The following is a 25,596-nucleotide window of genomic DNA, read 5'->3' as shown; positions in this document are numbered from 1 at the left end:
CGTTCTGTTCGGGCTGGGCCATTTTCTCATTATAAGAATATAAATTATTGGTGGTATTCTAATTATTTCATACCTGAATATATTTTCAATCAAGTATTTCATAGTTGATCATGCTCAAGACACTGCTTAATCTGTGTTTCATTTTGACACAGTGAGGTTTACAGCTCGTTTTTTAATTGTAGATATTGATGAGTGTGCGTTAGGTGGACACACCTGCCATGCTGGCCAGGACTGTGAAAACATCATTGGCTCGTACCGCTGCGTGGTTAGATGTGGGAACGGCTTTAGGAGGACAGCTGATGGATTTAGCTGCCAAGGTATGGAGAGGTCGTTGGGTTTTGGTGCTAGCCTTCATAAATTGAAAATGCTGTCTTTCACACAACTGAAAGTAACTTTTTAAAAGATGCATCTCCAAATACGGTGTCTATAATTTTTCATTATTAAGGTTGTGGTTTTGGGGGGTTTGTTGGGGTTTTTTTGTGGTGTGGGTTTTTGGTTGGGTTTTTTTTGGTTTGGTTTTTTTTTTCCCTCTTACGAAGAAGTGAGAGAAGTAAAACACTTCTGAACATACTTCAATAGTGTAATAACTAGAGCTCAAAGCAGAGTCCGGAATGTTGACTCAACCAAAACACTGTTCAGGTAAATGACGACAAGGCAAGTCACAGCTATGGTATCAAGGATTTGTATTGTTCAACAGATGTTAATGAGTGTCAAGAGTCCAACTCCTGTCATCAGCGCTGCTTCAATACTGTAGGAAGCTTCCACTGTGGTTGTGATCCGGATACCAGCTAAAGGGCAGAAAATGCATGGGTATGAATGAATTTTTGAATGTTCGTTCCCTCTTTCCAAGGGACATAGCTCAACATTTATCTGTTGCTGTATTTGTTATCGGAAACCTTTATGAATGAAAATCCTACTATGGATGATATACTTTGTATGTATTTCTGAATTTATTTGTAAAGCAGTACTAAAAGCCAGAGGAAGTGGGAATTGGGCTGACTGATAAATGGGCATGAAATGCATTCAAATGCACGTACGCAGTATAATTGCAGCTGGATTATTCTGCTCTTTAGGAGCTGAGCAGAAGGAAGTGAGTTCATTTCCATTCTTCTGCCTTTTTTTTTTTTTTTTTTTTTTAAATCAGATGTAAATGAGTGCAGGCAGAACGTATGCAGGCCTGATCAACTCTGCAAAAACACCCGTGGTGGCTATAAGTGCATTGATCTGTGTCCCAATGGAATGACCAAAGCAGAAAATGGAACTTGTATTGGTGAGTAGAAGTGTTAACGTACTGAGCAATGACGGTAAACGCAGGGACAACGATGAATTTTTTTTTTTTAAATAATCTTGGAGGTAGTCCCTCTCTAGTTATTAAGATTTGCACATATTAAGGCACCAACTTTTTTTCATTTATGGGAACACACGTATATAACTTTTTTGTAATTGGTATTAAAAGAATAGATGTATCCTTGCCACTTCTAGTTTTCCATTGCTCTTAAGAAAGAACAGTTAGGTTTTCCTCAGCATCTTTTCTGCGTTGCCACCTTGAATTCTACAAATTGTTCATTGACTGAAATGTTTTGCCCCATGGGTGAATGCTTTCTTAAGAGTTTGTCTCGGGAGCTCTGAATCAAGATCACTTGCTGCTTATCAGGGATGCTTTTAAACATAACCGATGTTACATATACTACCAAATCTTTTTTTCTAGTGGGATATGACAGGAAGATGGATTCTCTCTCTTTGGAGAGTAGCTGATCACATTGGAAACCTCAATGAAAAGTTTTGAAAATTAATGGAAAAAGTGTGTGTAAATGCAATACGGTTGAAAAATTTATCTGTATCTGCTCAAAATCTGCTTTCAGATTGTGAAACACAGATTGTGATTCGTAACACAAACTGTTACAGAGTAACGCCTAATCACGGCACCTAAGAAAAGTGTATGTTCAGAGGTCAAATCTATCTAGAGGGCCAAATTCACTTGTGGCTTAACTGCCTGCCTTCTACACGATGAAGCTTAAAGCTGTAAGAAGTTTCAAGAAAAATCTGACTACTTCCCCTTGCCTTGTTGCTTGCAGACATTGATGAATGCCGGGATGGAACCCACCAGTGCCGCTATAACCAGATCTGTGAGAACACACGAGGAAGTTACCGTTGTGTGTGTCCACGAGGCTATCGGTCCCAGGGAGTTGGAAGACCTTGTGTGGGTAAGCTGTCCAGTCGCATTAGTAACGTCTGTTTTCTGCTGCTGCTTTCGGCTGGTCTTTCTGCTGTAACATATCCAACAATGCTATCCCATTTGAAGACTATGCTATATAGACAAATTTGCTCTGAAGTTCAGAATTACCCACCTAAAACAAAGCGTCCCACTCAGAACAAACAGTCAAAACTAAATGATTCCAAACAGAGGTTGTTATAGGTCCATACTTTGAAAACAAAGCGTACAGGGGTCTCAGAGCACTGGTGGATGGATGTGGCAAGCTACCACTCCACAAGAGGCTTCACTTACAAAAATCAGGTCAGATTTGTTAGTTGACTGGACAGTGAAATGTGCCTGGCTATACCCTGGACTGCACGGATTCACACCTGAAGGCAGTCAAGCAGGGAGGGATGTGGATTCCCCTCCAGGAGAACACCCAAAGGAAGTGTGTTGCAAGAGGCACGATACACCCAGAACTCGCCTCTGCCAGCGAACGGCACAAGCATGCTTACCCGCCCGCTAGAACTGCGAAGGGCGTTCCCCGTATGGGTAGAGTGGAGGAAGCGGAGACACATTTATCACTCAACGCTCCCCTTTCTGGTTTGGGTGGATCACAGCAGGGAAGGAGGATTCCTGTCGGTCACAGGAATGCTGACCATGTAGTTACTCCCCTGTGCTATCTACGTAGAACCTTTTGGCATAAAAACGTGCAGAGCTCTCTCCCACGCACACATGCATAGCATTTGAAGGACGCTCTCATAGCTTTAACGTGGACAGCAAGAGAGTTAGTGTATGGTGTCAGTGCAAGTGCATAACGCTTCCCCTGGCATTTAATAGACCTCAGGATGGCACTGGAATCACTTAGATTCACCCTTTCTGTATTTATGTAGAATACTTAAAATATAATAGCTGATCCATCCTGATAATAATGATTTATGAATGTTGGTATATGACACTAAGTGAAGTTGGTTTCAGTTGCTCTCATGTATCATATCAGAGAAGCATTCCTCCATGATGACTTCTTCAAGATTAGCTTTCATAAGTGATAAACAGCTGCTCTGGAGAGCAGGATTTTTTTTTCCTTTTAAACAACCTACAATTTTAGACTACCAAAAGCCAGGAATGTTGTTTTTTTTTTTTTAAAGAGATTAAATTGCAGTAAGAAACTGTTTGGCTGTAGACCAAGACATTACTTCTACCAGCTGCCCCTTTACTGAACTAAAATCAATCCCAGACTCAACATATATTAAAACCATTTAAATTTCTGACAGTAATAAGCTAGATATAAAGTCTAGGACTACAGATTTTCACAAAACACTAGCAGTTGCCCTAAAGCTGTGTTCTGACCAAGGAGCACTGAAGCTCCCTCTTAAATTAAAGTATGACCTTTATGCACCTTTGAATTTTTATCTGCTTAAAAATATATTTAAAATACAGATGCATCAAAGATGTTGGTTCACATGTTGTTAATAAAATCCAGTCTTTATTGTTAATGCTTCCAGTGAGCACAGGGAAAAGTTGAAAAGTAAGTAGGACACCAGACTGGAACAGAAGAATTGAGCTTTGTTCCTACCTGTGCCACTTTTACTCTGGGTGAAGTCCTGTGTGTCATAATTCCCTGTCTGTTGGATGCGGATAAGATGCTCATTTGTCATCACAACACCCATAGATATATGCATGTCCATTTAACTGAATTACAATACTTCTGTGACCTGTGTTGGATCTCAACATGCCATATCATAGATGGAAGGGCATTATCAAAAGCTGTTATAGAGCATTTTTGCATATAACACGTGCAAGGCTATCTAGAATTTAAAATCAAGTATTATTCTTCAAGTTAAAGAATGCATAAGAATTTAGCTATTTTAGTTTCAAAGAAGTCATTTCACCTTGTTCTTGTAAATATTTAATATTTATAGCGTGTAATCAAAGGGACACTGTCCAGTGGAGACTCAGGCTTACCAGTCAGTCAGCGGTCGCTTCGCACAGGGATGGCTATGGTATAAATGCAAGTGACTTGCTGCCTTCAGTTTTGCTTGTATGGCACAGGACGATCCTATGAAAGAAATTGCTCGAATTTTCACCTGTTTTCTTTCATATTTCTATGATAGTCTTACGCTGCTTAGCCACAACTTGTTCCAAGGACAGTGGTTGTTGTAAAGATGTTAGTGCACATATACCTATTGTCTGTTTTATGCAGGTAAAGAATGTTAAACTCGGCAATTAGAAAATAGTTGAGCGCTAAGGAAATAACGAGTTTCAGTATTCTTTTACATGTATGAGAGTAATACGTTTTTCATCTTAAGCACACAATGAAGGAATATAAACTTAAAATTCGTATTAGTTGTTGCTGTATTAAAAATGAAGTTCTCTTGTTTACCCTAACGATATTTCAACTAATATATAAAGTTTCAGTTATGTGTTTGTGAAATAACAATTGGAAGATACTGCAATACTCTGCAATAATTATCCCTGGATTTCCAACTGTCAAAATATTTAATTATTAATACCCCCAAAAATTCTTTGAAACTTTAAAATATATAAAGTATTAAACACTTAATAAAAATGCAATCTAATATTCTACTACGTTTCTGAACAGTATTACTTTTTAAATACCATTATCATGCATTTGTGTCTTGGAGGGTTACAAACTATGCTCAAAATATGGTTGGTTCAGAGGGAACCAAAATGAAACTGTAATAACGCTAGCTTAATGGCATTTTTACCATAATAATTTAAAGAATACACACTTTCCACTAATATGAAATAATTAAACCCTTATTGAGTCACCATTAAGATCATCTTTAAATTCTAGCAGAAAAAGGTTTATACTATATGTCAATTATAGATATGTTGTTATGTATGTTAATATCAGGTTATTTATTTCTGGTCATTGCAGAGTTGCACATTCCTGTTTGGAATTAGCAGATTTTTGTCTTTTTCTAGTAAAGAATGAATGTAAGTCTGAAAAGGAATACCGTATATGTCAAATTTTCAGCTGGGCCTGAAGTAACTCGATGAAAACTTTAGAAAATTTCTTTCTGGTAGTGCCAGAGAGACTGTGGGAGAAAGGCCTGGTCCTACAGTGTCCAAGAGCACTCATATTTACTTTATTTTGCGTGAAGGACACTCATGTTATATCCTTAAACCCTTTACCATACTTTGTATGCTCACTACTCTGTTTTGATTTAAGGATGGATATTTACTGCTAGGGTTGGTCAAATTACTTTGGATTACAATTTAAAGGGAAACAAACAAACAAAAAAGCATTCCTTGGGGAAAAAAAAAATTCTATTTCTTAATTGTACAGAAGTGAATTAATATTTACTGTTAAGTCTCCAACCTTTCGTAGCTGGAATGACCAATAACAACGTGAAAGGTTAGAACGTACCTGACCTCCTTCCCCTGCAGCCCTGTGACATGTCCTCGAGACCTGATTTTCCCCCCGACGCAGACTACAATAACCGTATCGGAGCTTTTGAGTTTCCCTCAGTGCCAGCTTGAATGAATTTCTAACGCTGTAGTTCTCACGAATGCTCCGTGTTAAGTATCCTCCTTTAAAGAAGGGCCCGACAGCTTCTCCCACCCATCTGTGGAGCACTTAAGAAAAAAAATAATTGCTGAAGTAGTAGTGAGCAGCTTAGGCTGAAGCGATGAACAGCGTGCGTCCTAAGGGCCACTTGTTTCTCAGAGTGCATCTTTTCTGGTAACCAGCAGACACCGCAGCCAGCAGCTTTCAGGCTATCACACGGCCCTGCTTTTGCAAAAGCAGGGGAACAGACTTGGATCCCTGTTTTATAGCCACACCTTACCTTCAGTAACACTCGAGGCCAGACTTTCAGCAGAGTTCTCGTCCTGTGTGAGCACAGTCTTATGTCACGAGCAGCCTTACAGGAAGAATACAGGTATATTACTGTACAGGATAGAATAACCTGCCTCCTTGGCATTGTGTTCTCTGTATTTTACTGCCTTCAAGATCTCACTTTTATGTCTTCAGTTTGTTCCACAGACTGAGATAAGTATACATGTATATATATACACATATAGTTATGTGTTGTTGTTTGTTTGTTTTTTCTCCTTTCCACATGGTTTGTTGCTCTGGATCATGTCACATGAGCAGACATTAATGAATGTGAACAAGTGCCTAAACCCTGTGCATTTCAATGCACCAACACCCCCGGCAGCTTCAAGTGTATCTGTCCACCTGGACAACATTTATTAGGTGATGGGAAATCTTGCGCTGGATTGGAGAGATTGCCAAATTATGGTGCCTATTACAATAGCTATAACTATGCTCAATTCTCCCCTGTGAGAGACAACTATCAACCTCAACAATATTACAGGCACTCCTCAAATCTCTACAGCTCCTTCTCAGAGTATAGGAACAGCAGAATACCTTTCTCCAGGACTAGAAGGAACATTAGAGAAACTTGTCCTGAAGGCTATGAGGCAGAAATGACAGATGTGTAGGTAAATGTCAGTCGTATCTATGCAATTCTCTTGTTTTGGTCCTTATTCTTAGGTTACTGTTTCATATATACCAGGGGCTGATGGTTTGTGGTGCTGTGGGTTTTTTCATACTACCCTGATAAATATTCAGAGAGTTCTGCATGTTCTTGTCTCCTGAGCACGTTGTAGCAAAAACGTTTTCAAACCTCCTCCTTGTAACCTCTTGTTTTAATTGCGCTGCTTATTGTGTGTTTGCAAATTATTTCCCTCTGTTATTCTTTTATTTCCCTCTGTTATTCTCTTTCTTCTGATTACGGTAGCTCACCTTTGTGAATTTTCTCACACTTCAAAACACACCAGTAGACCCAGTCTAGTCCTGGGGATATTGCTTATGTCAGACTCCCACTGATGGTAGTGATAATCTGGTTCAAAAAGGTTTTGAATAAAGATTTTAGAATTGAGCACACTAGGGCCAGTGCCAGCACTGCTACAGGACAGACAGTCACTGCCATATGGGCAATATAAGCAGAAGCTTTTAAATTAATCGTATAGCTATGATATATAGCGGGTTGTAATGTAATTCACTGAGCATGGAGAGACTGATTATAAGTAAACAAATAGGGGGTTTGTCGTAAGTTGTGACAATGGCAGCACTGCCACTTTTTCCGTGATGAGGAGAGCAGGGTAGTTCCGGTAACTGGCAAGCTCTGCCCCAATTTTTTTTTTTTTTTTTTTTTTTTTTTTTTTTAAGAGGTGCAAAGCCTCAGAGCACACTCTAAGACCAACAGGAAACAAAGGTATTTGGCACCTCTAACTATCAAGCGTTTAGCTCACTTCCTCCTTACTCCGTGAGCTTTTCTGAGGTTTTTCAGTGCAATGCTGCTATTTTCACAAGTACTGAAAATTTAATTCAGCTCCTCGTGAAAGTCAAAAGGAACACCAGCCTGTACTGTGCATTGACTGATCTGTACTAAATGTGAAGAAATTAAGAAGTTCAAACAAACAAACAAAAACCCCCAAAACGGTTGCTCAAAAGCCAGAAATGCCAGGTTTTTCTCATGCGGCAGCAGTTAGCGTCCGTGGATCTAGAGCCTCTGTAACTGCTGGTCTAGAGCCAGGAAACGGCGCTCGCGCCCCGGCTCCCTCGAGCGTGTTCCCCTCCCTGCCCTGGAAAGCCGAACAGACCTGGGCTGGAGAGGGGCCACCGCTGCGCTCTGAGCCAGGGCTCGCCTTTGTCTGTCAGGAGGGATCACCAGCCCTGATGCTTTACACAAAGGACAGATGGAGATAATAAAAACGAGTTAGTCTTTTGAAATACGCTTCTCTTAAGCCCGATTTTGCCAACTTAACTCACATTTTGAGTATCTTAAGAAAAAAAATACTTAGTTATTTTGTGATAATACTGCTGAGCTCAGGACTAAGGGTACTGCAGTCTAGGCCTTACTAGAGCTTGTCGCAGTGCATTTAACATGGCAGTCTGTGGTGCGTTAGCTATGTGCCTCAACCTAGCATATATGCCAGTGACGCTTCATAGGAGCCACAACGTCCTTCCAGGATAAATACAGTGATCTACAGCGAGATTCTAGCAACCAGAATTATTGCTATAATTATCTAGCAATATATAAGGTTGAAAAATATGAATATGCTTTTATTAATAAAAATTATAGATACTGAGACATCAAACCTTGTATTTACATTATAAAGACGTTTCAGCAGTTGTATACATGCAGTTTGTTATGGGTATAGCACTTTAATTGAAAGACCTAGGAATATAGCTATCACTAATGAAAGGGTTAAGCTAAGATCTACGATCTTCACCCCAGCTTCCAGTTTGAATTAGTTAATATTCTTGTACTTCTGTTTCATTGGAATACACATCTAAATTTAAAAAGTACTGTTTAATATGAAAAATACACCCAAATGATGCTTTTTTTTTAAAGAAAGTTCTTTCAATAGACAACCATCAGGATTTGATAACAACATACTGTAAATTTCTACAGTCACATCTGTTTCTCTTCTGTGTTTGCATTTTTATCTAATGCAACCCCTGTAAATCAGGTGAAGGGAGGGGAAGCAAAGACCTTCCTTCCACTGTTTTAATCATGCAAGTCTTAACTCTTGCACGAGACTAACTTGAGTAGGATCTCTATTGCTGTCCTGAATTAGACGGGCGTTTCAAAAGAAATTATAATTATATATGATCTGTGTCTAAATCACACTAGTGTGCTTTGAAAATTTTCCATAAAGTGGTCTGGTACTTCTATATTTGAGAGGAAGATAAAAAAAGTTAAAAAGAGCATTTATTGATAGCGTTTCCAGATACTGAGCTTAATTCATCCCCATGGCATAAGGACGATCAGTTTGGAAGGGAAACAGCTTTGCCTGAGGAGAGATTAACTGTAAGAACAAATGCCCTACTGTCAAGGCTTCCTCTGGCAAGATAACTAATCTAGGTATTTCCTAAGCGTATTGCCTAAAACCTCATTATCGGGCAGCTCAGCTTGCTTTTTGAGGCAAGACTGTATTTGTATAACCTTGTCAATATAGACAGATTGCACGTCCCCCTTTCTTCCCAGAACTCTGTATCAGGACCGGTCTTTTCAGCTAGAATACGTATTATGGCTGCTATCAAAAGAGGTGAGGATCCCCTGAAAGCTGACTTAATTATTAAAAAGTTATAAAGATAAGGTGTGAAAGGACTTGCTAGTCTTAGACGTTCAACCCCATCAGAAAACAAGATCCAGACAACTTCCACCAAGACTGTCCATACGCTTGTATAGAAATAGGACAAAAAATACCTCGGTTCAATACCAGGTTCAAATAATCCCGATGTGTACGTGTTCGTGTTTCTTTCCACAGACATCGATGAATGTGAAACCAGAGATACCTGTCAGCATGAATGCAGAAACACCCTGGGAAGTTATCAGTGCACTTGTCCATCTGGTTATCGCCTTATGCCCAATGGCAAAACCTGTCAAGGTACAGAGATCCCTTTGAGTGTTCAGAAATATATTTGTAAATAAATAAGAATCAAATCATATTCAGTACACATATAAGCCACCTCTTTGAATTTGCTATATGAGATTCGGCATTCCAAATTTCAAGTTTCAGAAGTTTTTATATTTATTAAATATTTATAATATTTATATTCACATTTTAATGCTTCATAAAACACCAGCAAATTAGACAAATGCAACTTCTTATTCTCTGAAGTTTCCTCATGTGACCTTACGTTACACATTTAACTCCAGGCAAGTGGACAGCAGCTCTAGGTCAAACCCAATATAATTCTTTTGACCTGCCTCTGTCAAGAAAAGGTACTGTCAGATTTTCTGATCCACAAAAAAAAAAACACCAACCCACAAACGACCTAATTAGCCTCTATTGACAAGACAACTGTGGTTTATGTTGGATCGTGGCTCTAGGGCCGCTCTTGCACAATACGCCATCCTGCACAGTAATAAAATGCCAACAATAATAGATCAAGTTATTGGAACGAGTGGCTCCAGTGTCTCAAACAGCAAGGCAGGGTTCTGAAAGATTTCACCGTGGGCAGAGGGACACTCTGCAGTCTGCTCAGCCCCTACTGGCCCACCTAGTTTTTCACTGTTAAATTCATCTAAGTACCAGCAGCTGATTATTTGCCTGTTTTTTACATTCAGATATTGATGAGTGCCTCGAACAGAACATTAATTGTGGATCAAATCAGATGTGTTTCAACATGAGAGGAAGCTACCAGTGCATAGACACGCCTTGTCCACCTAACTATCAGCGAGAGCCTCTTTCTGGGTACGTTTTATTTTCAGCCCCTTTTCACCCACCCCAAGCTCGGATCCTTAACCTGTATTCATCAGAAGAAACTTTATCTAAGTTTGACTGACAGCAGTAAAGCTCATACTAGCAAAAGGTAAAGCATTACCACTCAAGATGATCATCGGTTTCTTGAGCAGCAGTTTTCCATGTTTCCCATGCAGCAGAACCAGAAAGCAGTGGCGCAGGCGAGCTGGCTGGCGCTGAGTATCCATGCAGCATTTTACTATTAGTTCAAAAGGAACTAGCACCAGAATGTTCCTTTACTGTATGAACCCCGGCGGGCAGCGCGCTGCGATTCTTTCTGCTGATTCAGTGTCATTCGTTTGTCACTTACGGGCTGCCTTTGCACCTAAGTTTTTCTGACTGACTTCTCTGAAGGCCTAACTTACCATCAATTTCAAAGCATTTAAAATATTCTTTTAGTCTTGAAAATAACACTACAGTAAGTTTTGTTATTTTTAAGTTACTCTATTTCCCTGTTCTGGAAAAAACATATTTATTTCTTTTAATCTTTTAATATACTCAAGGAAATAGCTTGCTTCGCAGTCAGAAACCATCTTTTGTGATCAAACTGAACTGGAATGACACTTAAGTTGAAATGGATAATGTTCTTTGACCTCTGTTAGCACTGACAAGCAGAGCTAGCAAAGATCTCTTATTTTGACTTTGGATTAATAGCAGTAAAATTTACTCTGCCCTTCTTCATTCTAAATTCTTTATTTTATGCTCTAACACACAGGCACCCCAAACGGAGCTGCCCGATACATTTTAAACCAACCTTTTCAACTCTAATGTTTGAGCGCAACGTCACTAAAACATACACCATTGACTTCAACGACAAATATTGTATCCAATATCTTTACATTACCTCTTGGTACATTCTGAGATGATCCTGTTGAGGGAAAATGGGAAACTAAACTGGGCTGCAACTTTAAAGGGACAATGGCTAAAGAGTGCATGAGCATATTATCTTTATAGAGAAGTTTTAATCTGCATACTGCAACAGGGTAAACGGGAAGAATTTCTGCTTTAAGACCTGTTGCAGCACTTATGATACCGTGCCTTCTCCCGGGGCTAAAGTGCTTTGCTTATTCCTAGGTTCTGTCTCAAAAACTGCCCAGCCAACGACTTGGAGTGTGATCTGAGTACCTACGCCTTGGAATACAAACTCCTCTCCCTCCCCTTCGGCATAGCTGCCGGTCAGGATTTAATCCGGCTGGTTGCCTATACTCACGATCAAGTCATGCACCCAAGGACAACTTTCTTAATGGCAGACGAGGACCCAGCAATCCCATTTGCCCTGAGAGATGAGAACTTGAAAGGAGTCGTGTTCACCACCCGACCGCTGCGAGAGCCCAAGACTTACCGCATGGGAGTCAGAGCCTTGTCCTACAGCGTCGATGGAAATATTGAGTATCGGACAACCTTCATTGTTTATATAGCTGTGTCAGCCTATCCCTATTAAACATCAAAACTACTTGACAGTAATCGCAGTATTTTAACCACATTCGTAAATGCCGGTGGGTATCACCACTTCCAGACTGACTCTGCTGCCTGCCAAACAGTTGTGAACCACGTCACTTGAAAGCGGTGCTATGCTCTTTTCTTTTTCCCCTCCTTCCCCGAGGCTGCTCGTTCAGTCCCATTATTCCAATTCAAGAGGAAAACCAATGGCTGTGAGGACCTGTTACCACTTGCTTTATTTATTACACTGGAGTAGTCATTTCCCACAGTTCGTTCTGAAAACCAGCAGAAAAATGAAAGTATGAGCTGAAGTACGTGGTCAAAGCAGTAAGCAAGGAGCAGCCTCTGTTGAAAGCAACTAAAGAAAAGCCTAACCAGAAGAAAAAAAAAAAAAAAGTAATTTCAAGTGGTCTACATATTTTAAAGGTTGCTAAGTGTTTTACAATTGTATATCTATTAGATTTTTTTTCTTATCAAATACCTGATAGAATTAGGGCTGTAATATACTACGTTGTGTCCTCAAAAAACCCAAATACCACTATACCTAATGGTTGCAAATGCTGAAACAAATGATATTGAAGTTTGTTTTCAGCTAAAGAATCTACAGCAGAATTTGGAACTGGTACATTTCCATGCAAGTTTAGAGATGTCACTATTTTTTGGAAGAAAAAACAACATGGCTACTTCTACTTTATACAGCAGGTATTTTATAACTCTTTTTTTTTTTTTTTTTACTCTGACATTCCGGTATAGCCATTTATTTAGCTCCAAACCATATCCATTTCAGTACTCTCAACTCAGTTAAAATGTTTTGGGTTTTTTTGCAAATGGAACATTTTTCTGCAAAGATGATGTAAGTTTGGTTCAATAATGTCAATACACTGTACACAAGTAATTTTGCCAAGATGTATTCTATTTTTATGAAAGTGTATATATGTTTTTTTCCCTATGTGTATTTTCTATGCAGTATCTCAAGAGTGTTTTACAGTTAAGTTTGCATAAAAGGACAATGTCAATACATTGAAAATAATCAAAATAAAGGTTCCCATTGCCTTTGAGATTGCTGCGAGTTTTATCATTAAAACCAATTCTTTCCCATTTGCAGAGCACTTGCCTTTAGTGCCAGCGGAGAATGCAGAAGGTAGCGTGCCCAGCAAACTGGGGAGCAGCGTGCACAGATGCAGCCAAGTCTCCTGTTTACTGCGCTACTGGCTTCCCCACATCCTTCAATTTTTCAAAAAAAAGTCAGGGAAACCGGTGCGCTTACCGTAAGACACCTTATTTTATCCAGAGCCTACAGACTAGGAGACATCTCATTTCCTCAGAGGAAATGGATTTTGCTAAGAGTTAAATTTTTGTTGCACATAAAGGCAGTGTTTATTCATGAATATACTCAACTCATTGCCAAACATGAAATAAGTTGCTATAATTCCAATGCATATAAAAAAAAGAAAAAAAAATAATCATTGAAGGGCATTAAGATTGGAGCCCACTGGAAATTACCAATGTTCGCTGTGAAAGTTTTGCCGCTTTCAGTCAAAGTGAGAAAGAGATGTCAACAGAGCCCCTGCAGCTGAGAACTCACAGGGGCTGAACTGCAGACTCTCAGGTTTCTGTGCTGCATGATTGGGATGCAAGGAACGGACCAAGAATAACTCATTTCACTCATTTCAATTAAAGTACATTTTTAGCAACAGGGTCAAATTGCTCCACAATGGAATTTTGACTCTATGCTTTGGCATTAGCATTTTCTAATGCTATCTATTGTTAACCATGCCTAGTGAAAGCCCCACCAGTTTTCCCCTAACCGTGCTTTTTGTTCCTTTTCCATTGCAACAAGCGAGACAGTCCTGCAAAACAAGGATGACTTAAGATCATTTTGCTCTTTATACAAATTTATACAAGTGACAGACTTCAAACAAAACAGGTTTGTTTCTTGGAAGCCTGACTTGAAAAATAAAAGCAGTTTAGGAAGAAAAAGATGGTAACTTTCATGACAAAGACATGAGGGAAGGAGAAATGAGAGTAAGCTATAAGTACAGGTAGTTACCTCAATTTCTTTTAAGGATGAGACTCACACTGAAAATTATGTCCTTGAGGGAATTTAACTCCACTGTGAGACAGGATGAAAAAGAAAATTTCTATTATGATATGTTTTGTGAGAAGGAAAAAAACCCAACGAATAACAGAGGTAACAGGCTTTCAGGCAAATCTATTACTTCCCTCAGGGTTAGGAACTTACCAGACAGAAGTCACTTAAACACTCCCAGACACATCCACAGCTCCGTTGCCACTATTTGCTTTCTCACCCTGTGCCTTTCAGGTGCCCAGCTGTCACTCAAGAGGGAGAAGCCGCTTGCCCATATGGAAGCTGTTAGTTGTTACACTGAGATGATGCCACAGGCTTGAGGGACCAGCAAGATTAGTCTTATTGTGAGCTTTATGGTTTTCACTCGTTGACTGGTTGAAGGGAAGTTATGAATAAAGGAGAACTTGTGCCATGCCCTTCTCTTCCTTGGACATCTTGTTCTATGTTACAAATTTCCAATCTCTTTTGCTTTAAGAAAAGAATTGCAAATGTTAAATTAAATCTCACAGCAAATACACCTGCTGCAGATCCACCTCCACAAGCTATAGAGAGTCATTTAGGTTGGAACAGACCTTTAAGATCATCGAGTCCAACTGTTAACCTAGCACTGCCAACTCCACCAATAAACCATGTCCCTAAGCACCACATCTACACGTCTTTTAAATACCTCCAGGGATGGTGACCCAACCACTTCCCTGGGCAGCCTGTTCCAGCACTTCACAACCCTTTGGGTGAAGAAATTTTTCCTAATATCCAATCTAATCCTCCCCTGGTGCAACTTGAGACAGTTTCCTCTCGTCCTATTCACTTGCTACTTGAGAGAAGAGACCGACCCCCACCTTGCTACAACCTCCTTTCAGGTAGTTGTAGAGAGCGATAAGGTCTCCCCTCAGCCTCCTTTTCTCCAGGCTAAACAACCCCAGTTCCCTCAGCTGTTCCTCACAGGGCTTGTGCTCTAGAGCCTTCATCAGCTTCGTTGCTCTTCTTTGGATGCGCTCCAGCCCCTCAGTGTCTTTCTCATAGTGAGGGGCCCAAAACTGAACACAGCATTCGAGGTGCTGCCTCACCAGTGCTGAGTACAGGGGACAATCACTGCCCTAGTCCTGCTGGCCACGCCATTGCTGATACAAGCCAGGAGGCTTTGGGCCCCTTGGCCACCTGGGCACACTTTTCCTTCAAAAAAGTCCTAGAGAGAGCAATTGTTTTGGGGTAGTTCAGAGATGTGCTGAATAAACAGTTAATGCTACAGTGCTACCTGGTGCCTGTGCCACCATCCTTTCCTACGAGCCTGCTAGTTCCACTGCTCATTTGATTCCCTGGGGAAGCAACACAGCATTTCCTCCCACCCTATTCTTGAAACACCACCCCGTGACACTGGCTACCTCCTCCGTTCCTGGGCCTTACCGAGGCACAAACATGACAACATTTAACTAACTACACTACCGAGATTAAACGTACCCTATGAAAGATGGCAAATGTGTTTTAGACGTTAGAGATTAATTTACACATACTGGTAGTTTAAGTAAGTGTGACACCTTGTGGCATTCCAGCAGCACGCAGCTGAGCACACAAGTCTCCCTGAAGCTCACCTCCAGGTGAGCACACGCATTAGATACCGGCTACCCGCTTGCCGCAGCACTGCCCGAGAGTGCCCAGCCCATGCACGTATTCCAGGAAAACATCCTGCTACACCCGAGCCTTTGTCTGGGCACAACCAGCCCCACTTTCCCTCCCGTAAACGATCCTTCCTTATTAAAGCCTAAAGGAAACTACATGCTAAGATGCAGCACTTTTTTTGCAAAAAAAATCATGCAATTCCTTCTGAATATAAGTTCTAGCAGAGGAATAAGGCACGAAAAGGAGTTCAGGGATGAAACGGGGGCCAGTTGCCAGAAAGGACAGAAAGTCCGCAACCGCCATCAGCTGTTACATGGCAGGTGTTCAGGAACTGAAGACAGGTAAGGTTCCCCCATCACACCTTCCTCAGAGATCCAGCTTGCCAGTCCCTTGAGAGAGGAAATCCACTGGGGCTTTGTTTTAATTCGCACACTGGCTGAATTTAAAAGCTATTGCATGGGTACAGCAATGAATCAAAGCAGAATACATAGCACCGTGGGTTAAAGGGAAAACAAGTTAGCAGATGAGAACGATGCTCAGAAATAACAAGAGTAGCAGCGCTTGACAGATAAGCATCCGCTTGCCAAGTAAGATCCAGACAGTCAGTGCTAAACGAAGCAGAAGGATAATGAGTAAATCGGTCGTCACCGCTCTCACACTGGCGTGGCAATTACAGGCAGGACTCCCACTTGCACCCCAAGAGCAGAGCGCTGGTACCCTTTGACTTCAGAAGCATTCCTAGTTCTGGCAGCTCAAATCTAAGGCTGCTGCCAATAAAAACTTGGCACGTTATGACCTTTGAAATCCATGGATTAGCTTATGAGGCTGGAATCCAACCGCCCGCCCCCCAGTTACACAGAGGCGGAGAACAGGACATGCACTGTGCGAGGAGGTACGCATCGCCAACACCGCGCCGGCTGTAAAGAGATGCAAAAGCAAGCCGTCTAGCACGTTTCCGTTTAAAGTAATCCCCGCCGAGATGCCGTGACGTACAAACGTATAGATGGGTGAGGGCTGCCGGGCAGGTCTCGCGCTTTGTTTCTGCGGAAAGCCTGCGGGCAGATGAAGGCTCCTCCAGCCTTCCGGGCTTCAGCCTCTGCTTCAGACGTGATTTGGTAGAGTCCACAGAGTCAGCAAATGGGTATCCTCTGCAGTGATTCAACACTGTATTGAGAACTCAAACACTGAAGCCTGGAAATTTAGAACATCTTCTACACCAATGTTCATTAATGCTGAAGAGCCTGAACAGTCAGTGACTTGCTCAAGCACAACGGTATTTCTTGCTGGGAAATCAGAGACGGTTTCAACTCCTGCACATACAGCAATGCTCGCTTTGTCTGGAGCTGTTGCTCCACATGAGCTATGAGACATCCTTAGCAAATTACTTTATTTGTCCTTTCTTTCCCTGGACAAACTTTCTGAGGCACAGGGTATCTCTGGATGTGAGCCGAAGCAGAAGCGAAACACCAGAGAGTGCCAGCTGATTGCCAGAGCTAAACAGGGCTGCTACGTATCACACATCCAGCAGCGTTGCACTAACAAACGTTGCATCCAAGCACAGCGTATCTAGCCGTGCCCTGGGAATAACGTTAAGTGTAATCCCTAACTGGCAAGCAGATTTTTATAAACACATTTGCGTGTCTGGCCACACTTAACCCAACTCCAATCACTTTTCAGATCATTGAGTTCAGCTATTCAGCATCTTCAGCGTACAACTGGTGCCAGACAGCATGCACAGCCGATTCTTCTGGTTTGATAAATTTAGTATTAGAAAGGGAAACAAAGAATACCTGCTTACAGATAAAGGCATATGGATAAAAAGAAGTGTTCTTTAATATTTTACACAAATACAGACTCAAATGATAATTTATTAATAGCCAAATGATGGGAGCATCAGAAACATGATCAAGCCAAGAAGTTGTTCAGATTACAGAGCAAAGGTTCAGAAGTGCTCTTGAGTAATGCTGTGTGATTGCTGCAAGGAGAAGAGAATCTGACGGAAAGAAAACCTCAGTTAAGTTTTCATTGTATGTGAGGATTATAAAACTGTGGCCATTTTGGGACTGGTAATTTCTCGGATAAAACGTGTGTAAGGAAAAAAAAAATGGTATAGCAAATACAGCACTTGCATGAGAAAGATCTTTCCTGAAATGGGAAGAGCTAGCACACAAGAGTAAGGACTGTACAATTCTTGTTATTCTTGATAGCTTAATGAAGTGGCTTGAAATTTAGCGAGATGCAGCGGACTTTCTTATTAGTAACTTCTCATCCCACTTGAAGTTATAGACTAGTTTACATACAGGTGAGAAGACATCTTCAGTAGAATCTCTCTCAACCATGATTTAAAAAAAAAAAAAAAAAAAAAAATCTATCTGCTGCCTATGAAATCGCACAGTAAATCTGATGTGCAGAGTTCACCTGGAATTCAGAGGGGTTCAGCTGGCGACGGACCGAGACGAACACCCCTCCAAACCTTTTAACGGCTTACAGAAAAGCAGGACAAACTGTACTCCAGCCTTTCTTCTGCTTGGATCACAACTGTCTCAAGGAAGCCTCTCTTAGAGAATCCCTGAGAGGTATCAAGAAATCTGGACTGTACAGATATGATCTAGCCCATAATTAAAGCGAGGCCAAACTCTCTTGCTACAAAAAAACTGTAGCACAGCCACTAGCAAATACTTAAAGTTGTATGTAAAAGCTTCAAAAAAAGAACGTATATGATCTTGGGTTCACAACTTCAGAGGCAAAAACCAGCCAGGATCCCTAAAGAGAAGAGTCCTGTAAGTGGCCCTAGTTACTACTGTCCCTAGTAAATACAGTGGTGCATAAAACACAGCTAGATTCCAAGCAATGTCGAAGTTCCTCTCTCTAACAGCCGTCACAGTCATCACAGGTTTTTAGCCAGGATGGCTCTAAAATCTGATGCTGTAGATCTAAAGAGTGAGGATGGAAACGTTGGGAGAATAATGAATTCCCAAATGCCACAGAAACAACAGAAGTGCCCCAGCTCTCCACTGAAAGCAGGCGAACGAACAGGACTTCTCTGCGTCCAAAGAGGAAAATACAGAGTGCTCTGGTGCAACCGTGTGAGTGACTGAAACTGAAGAAGCAAAAATACCATGAGAAAACAACATTAAAAGCACATGCTGAAGGGACTACAGTAGCCTTAGTGATAAACTGGGGAGGGCAAGGCATTCTCGTACCAGAACAGTACTGCTTCTGCATAAATGTCCTGGCAGTTCACCACCTGTGGACAAATCTTAAACACTAGAGAGCTTATGAGTAGGAGACAGGCTGAAAAGATGTTCAAATCTGCGACAAAACTATCACCTCTTCGATTTCTCTTCTGCTTAAAGGAACTGGACTTTGAATACAGACCTTGTAAATAACTCTGATTACATCAAATTTATTCATCCTTCCTCATCATCGTCTGCTAACAGAATTAGCTAACAAATCTTCACATATTTACCAACCGTACAGGTCAGATTGCTTTTCTCCGCTCTGGCCTTGTTTGAAAGAAAATATTTGTGGTTTGCTTACTGGTTCCTCTGCAATGCTCTCGATGTGGAGACTGATAGAGAACCTCAAATTGGGTGTAACCCTGCAAAGCCTTTGCCAAAATATTACCGCTAACATTTCGCAGCTCATGTTTTGAGAAGACTTTGGATGCATAAACGATGTTGTCCTTTAATAGATGAGGCTGTAGCACAGAAGTGGTTTGTGTTCACCAACTGAAATGCACAGCAAGGTAATATCATGGTACTTTTACCATGTGCGGTAGCTTTACTATACCACTATACTACTCAAGCAAAGAGCCATCAGTGATTACCAGAGTCACATCAAATGAAAGCCAGCCACAACCTTGCTAAAAACCCCTGACTGCCTTCGAATTGGACACCTCATCTAATCAAAATACCTCTTAATCGTATAAACGGTTCTCAGCAGACACTAAGAACAATAGCAAAAGTTAAGTTTTACTTAGAGCTGATGTAAAATGAATTTTCTGATAGAGATTTGAAAATTATAAACAGGACAAAAGAGATACATGGCAGAATGAATTACCACAGCGTGAAAAAGAGCATCTGCAGAGCAGCTAGTAAAAACAGTCTGCATTTTGCTGAGAACTAGCTTTTCTGAGAAGTAAAGTTGTTATTTGAGCAGTCATCTTCAGCAGTGAGATTCAGCCTTTGCCAGACTAGCCATTGTTTATTTATAAAGCCCTGTTGATTATCTAAATAAATCACATAGTACTGGTTTTGCTCCCACCTTGTGTGCTAGAAAAGAATTAATAGAAAATAACAATCACTGGATCTGCAGCCTGAAACTTGAACCTAAACCAGCCATGCTAAAATCTGAGACATTTTCATGATCTAGAGATATATGAATAAATTAACCATCAGTAGAGTTCTACAAGTATTTGTATGAGTGAGAACTGGCTGTGTCTGGGCATTTAATTTGCATAACACTTTGTAATACACGCTGCACTATCTTTGACAAGATAGTACTTTACTTGGGGCCTATCACACAGCTTGTCACTGTATGTCTCCAAATTGATTTATTCTGTGCTTAACATGACCCCTTAGTGCCATGGTCTGGTACTTAGCTAGTTTTCCAGCAAAGACAGTCCTAAAAAGTGGAAAACACAAACATTGCTAGCATTTTGACAAAGACCTCTGACCACTTAAAGCTGAGCTGAGAAAAACCCCATACCTCCTTCTTCTAGCTAGAATAAATCTCAGCCTGACATCCCCTGATGGACGGACGGACGGATAGATGGATGGATGGATGTCTGCTCAACCTGGCAAAACCAAAACTGTCTCTTCACTGGCTTTTCTGCCAGCCTTTGTTTCTTTCAACAAATGCTTCTGATACTCAGATACACAACCTGGACAACATCTGCAAATTAGACATTTGGTCTGAATCACACTGAAGTAAAAGTTTTTTTCCTTATACATCATAACAATATGGCCATCTCTATTCACACCTAAAAAGCTGTAATAACTATTACAGCGTGCGCTTTATATGCCTGAACATTGACTTTCCAGGCAGCTCTCAACAATGGCAAGAACCTTTTTTCTGACCACAGCAAATCCTTTTTCCCTCACTCACAATAATTCTGATTGCCGGTACAAAGACCTTTATCTTATTCTAATAACATAAGCTACTTCTTTGCTTTCAAGTCTCTACAGCCTTTCTTTACTGTCAAGAAACAGCCTTGCTAGACTTTCAAATATTTGCTCTTCCTCTCAAATTGGCCTTTTTACTTGGCAGAAGTTCCCTCCCCACAGAAGCACTCCATTTTGTTCTTTCAAATCTTTCTCCAGAGTACTCCTCTGTTAGGATGTCATTAGAGATAAAAGACAACAAAGATAGTGAAATGCGTAACTACAGGAAAGGAGTCTAACATCTTTTTCTGTAGAAGTTATCTAAAAAATTAGTTTTGGAAGGTACTGAACATCTTCCAGTGTAACATCATGTTGGTAAACAGCACTTTTATAATGATTTCCCTTATGAGAGGGTTGGCTATTGAGTTGCTTTTCTTTTTTCAGTTTTACAAACCCTGTATCTAAAGTCCAGATAAACTCCGTTCCATTACAGACAGAAAACGCACAAGATGTGCATGCGTGGATTTTAAGACCTGTTCTGCAATGTGCTCCTAGGGAAAGGGCAGGGGGTTCCTCTGGGTCACAATCTTAGATATAAACGATGCACTGAAATTTGCCCACTGATGCTACACCAAAATCCGTGATGCAAAAGAAGTATTCTTGAAAATATGAACACTGCAATCAACAAAGCCAGAGTTCTAGCTGGCAGGGTACGACTACAATGAGTCCTTGTTGCTCCTAAGTACAAGCACACGGGAGTGGATGGTGACAGACGAGCGGTGCCGTAAGGAAGGACCCAGACTGGTACAATAAGCTTTGGGCTGCAGATGGCCCAATTAGACTTTGCCATGTACTGCAAATAATGGCTGCTGCCACCTGCATTTGCAGATCTCAAGTGATGGTCACAGAGAAGAATATTCCATAGATCAGTGAACAACAATGAACATGAGCGTCTCGCATCAGTAACAAAACCCCCCAATAATCAAAGAATGACCTCCTCTAGATTTAAATCAGAAAGGGCATAAGCAAACACCGGATCACGTTTCATGTTACACCATGGATTTACAGATTTAGCCCAAGTGAGAGCTGTCACTGATGCCTGACAGCGTCCTGAGCAGCTATTCAGAGTATGTGAGCGCTTGCAAACACAACTATACTTCCACAGCACCCTGGGACAATTTCAAATCAGAAAACAGAATTTCAGTCCGTATTTGCTGAAACAATGGCTAGGATTTTTTTTTTTTTTTTTAAATCTGTTTGGGATTTCGTTCCTTTAATTTTTCTGATGAGAGCAGAACACATCCAGTATCACAAAGCTTTGCTAATTAGCAAGCACATCTGCAGTTACAGGTTTGACCTTAGTTCTGTTTTTTCAGTGTCGTGCCGAGCATGGAAGGAATATGCATTTTTAATATTTATAAGACTGCCAACAGAAATAAGCACCTTGCACTTCTTGCATTCAGGCTTCTCATGGTGGAGAAAAATATGCAATTACAATACAACCTAAGGGAGGCAACCACAGATCACACATTTTGTACCCTAGTTTACCAGGCCAGATTTCTTTCAACCGCTGATTTGCTTACTATCTAGTTGGAATGTTACATTCAATAGAATTTTGCAAGGGCCAGTTTCAGTACCCGAGTTATATGTTTTTATTAATGATCAGGGCAGGTGAATATTAGCAGATGACCCAAAAGGTAGAGGGCAAAATTAGGATTACAGTTGCAAACAAAGTTGATCAATTGAAGATAGTCCCCCAAAAACCAGGATGCTTTCAAAGATCAAACCCGACACATTACACATTAGACAGGAAAATACAATTGTGTAAATATAACATGCACGATGCCTGGTTATGGCTGCTTTTCAAAAGGAACCAAGGTATTACTGAGGATCACCAGCTAAATGAGAGTTAATGCTCTCACACGGAGATGGAAAAAGCTTCCTACTGATATCTGAACAAAAGCATTACATGCAAGACATGAGATGCATTCTTGTTTCATTTTTCATTAGTTATTATACAATTTCATCTGGAGTATCACATCCAATTTTGGCCCTATGTTCCAAGCAAGCTGTAGATCACCTTTGAGAGACTCATGAGAAAAATAACCACTGCTACTGCCTGAATTATCATAGGATAGATAGACCTTTTCTGTTCCTAGATGTTCTCAGAAGACATTGATTTATATTTTTTAGATTAAATCTCAGGTATTGCAACACACCAAAAAAAAAAAATCAAATATTATAAAAACTGTCATTTCTGCTGTCAGTAGCAGCATTGATAATGACAGTTATTCAGGGAATTTTCTACTCCAGTTTTCCATAGATAGATTTTGCAAGTAAAGAAAATATTTGACTGCATTTACCTATTATGCAGTGGGGGTTTTTAAAGCTGTTTTGATCCCATTTAAAATAAGTTTACTTTGTAAGATGAGCAACAGTACTTGTAAATCAGAACATCTGGTAAAACCCTGCAATCTGCCAGACAGCCTTGTGAAAGAGTAATCGCTCCAAGTAACTGTTATTTGCAATGCTCTTTAATATTATTCCAGACACAGTGATAATATAAATGTAAAAAGCTTAAAAGGATGGAAGTAACATCATATCCCTGAAATCATCACTAAGTGTCCATATTTTCTGAAGTTCACATATCAATCACAAGCGAACTACCATCCTGGCAGAAGTCAAAGGTCCCAGAGGATGAACATGCATGATGTTCACAGGGCGAAAAAAAAGGGGGAGGGAGGGAAGGAAGGAGCGGAAACTACAGATATTTATCATGCTCTATGGACATCTTCATTGTCCAAGTGCCTATTCATAGATTAACTGAGACAGCTAAGTTTAAGACTTATGAATTAAACTGTTTTCATTAACAAATGTAAGGTTGGAATGGACTTCAAAAGAACATAACCTTATTTTACAGTTGGGCCAATACAAGTATTTCCTTTCATTCAACAGTTATAAGAGGTACTAATGGCAAATATATATACTTTCTCACTCTTCACTATTTAGTGATATGATTTTGCTACAAAATACATGAACTAGGAAAGCTGCATTTAAATTATCTTGTATTAACCGAAACTGGTATTTCAGAGAGATATTTTTCAGAGAGATCATCTTCGTCATTAAGAAGATAAAAGTTTAAATTTAGCTTTGGTTCCAAAACGGGATTAAAAGATGGCCTTGTACTGTGATCAAGATACTCTAACAGCATCACCTGCAACAATAATATAATCAACTTAAAACATTCCTTCTAATACTAAAAAAAACTGAGTGGGAAACTGTGTTGAACGAGCAAGAATGAATATTTTATAAAATTTTATATGACACAGAAAGCTGCAGATGCTACATGCCTTATCTTTTACGACTACTGTGGTACCCATGGTTTTTCTTACTCTTAATCTCATCAAAATTTGCTTAGATTTCATGGTTAGCAAGAGAAACCAGTAAGTGAAGCACAGAGTTCACAGAAGTGGAAGGACAATGTTCAGAGGAACGACTGAGGAGTTCTCCCCTCCTCGACCCAGGTACCCTAAGCCACTGAGAAAGCTGCAGCTACCCCCAGTAGGAAAGGGACTGAAGTAAAATATTAGGGCCATCGGCGTTTGCGGTCCAGCATCAGGAAGCTGGGAAATGACTGTTGTTGCCTCTCCATATAATTATGTAATGGCAAAGTTTTACTGGCTGCCCAATTAAGACTCTTCAACAGATGGCCATGATACATGACTTAGTAAATGGAAATTAATCAGAACCATTTATAGTGAAGTAATGTCTCCAAAATAACTGTCCCCACTCTACCGTCTTACAGCAATAGGCTCGCAAAATCACAACAGGTTAATAATACAACCTCAATTTCACTATTCTCTCTTAGTGATGCAGACTCAGAGGAGAGCAAGGGAGGGACACCAGGAAGGAACTCCTGCATCACCAAGACCCTTCTCCCACAGCATTTCACCTCGTTCAAAAATGCATCCAGCTCCATCTTAAAACTCATTTGATCAGAAGGCTGTTTCAAAACCTCAGTGATACAATGCTTAAGAACCTTATTCAAATTCCCTGCATAATCCTACTTACAAACTGCTTAAAACCACTTGACTTTTGGCTGCTCTTGCTCTTCAGTTTAAATAACTCTCTTCCTCTCAGTCCCCCAGATCCTTATCGCCTGGAGGTATTTACATACAAAAATCAAAGCCCTTCTTTGCTAGAATTAACAAACTAAACCCTTCTATGGTTTCCTCTTGCATCTTTCCATTACTTTATTTATTATCACAGCCTCTCTTTTCACCTGTCTTAGTTTCAGTAACTTGTGTGTGGGCAGCCAAAAATGCTCACAGTATTCCATATCAGACCATGGGGTTTCGTTAATATTTTTAGACTAGTTTCTCTACTTTCACTGAATCCAGGACCCTGACTTTCTGAAGTGTGCTGGTCTAAATGTCACCAGAAAAACCTCAACAACATGTCACAATAACCGCAAAGTTTTATCTGGCCACATAATTAACTTCGCTGAGTAACCCGAGCCCTCAGGAGAAGAACACTAGGGCGTTACCATTAAGTAACGCAGAGTCATCAGCCCAAGCCGGAGCCCTGGAACAGAATGTTATGAATATAACATCAGCCCTAAAATGGTGCCAAACTTCTGCAACCTTTGCAAATTCCACAGCCATCTCACCCAAGCCCCATAGGATTCCCAAAGACAAAAAACACACAAACCTATCTGCTGGCAGCGAGGGCCGTTCCCGTTTCCTTCATGACTGTATATTCCAGTTAGTCCCCACTGCCTACAATTTGGTAGCTGGTCACCAATGCCAAATTCAACTTCTCCTCACACGTCCTGTGTCTGCAGCCCAACCCATTACCATCAA

At 40.5% G+C, this 25,596-nt stretch overlaps 1 protein-coding gene across 1 annotated transcript in view; it reads left to right on the top strand.

The window, feature by feature from the left end:
• Positions 1–12,981, top strand: part of HMCN1 (hemicentin 1) — a 201,240-nt gene extending 188,259 nt beyond the window's left edge. Inside the window, 10 exon segments of the mRNA XM_050900953.1 lie at positions 183–317; positions 698–778; positions 781–810; positions 1,145–1,270; positions 2,076–2,204; positions 6,318–6,650; positions 6,653–6,667; positions 9,506–9,625; positions 10,309–10,435; positions 11,558–12,981. Coding sequence (XP_050756910.1) covers positions 183–317; positions 698–778; positions 781–810; positions 1,145–1,270; positions 2,076–2,204; positions 6,318–6,650; positions 6,653–6,667; positions 9,506–9,625; positions 10,309–10,435; positions 11,558–11,924 — 1,463 coding nt within the window. The 3' untranslated portion in view covers positions 11,925–12,981.
• The last annotated feature ends 12,615 nt before the right edge of the window (positions 12,982–25,596 follow it).

The sequence above is a fragment of the Gymnogyps californianus genome, chromosome 8 (genome assembly GCF_018139145.2).
Source record: "Gymnogyps californianus isolate 813 chromosome 8, ASM1813914v2, whole genome shotgun sequence".
Lineage (NCBI taxonomy): Eukaryota > Metazoa > Chordata > Aves > Accipitriformes > Cathartidae > Gymnogyps > Gymnogyps californianus.
Note: the sequence above shows the minus strand (reverse complement) of the source record. Positions and strands in the feature narration are given on the sequence as shown.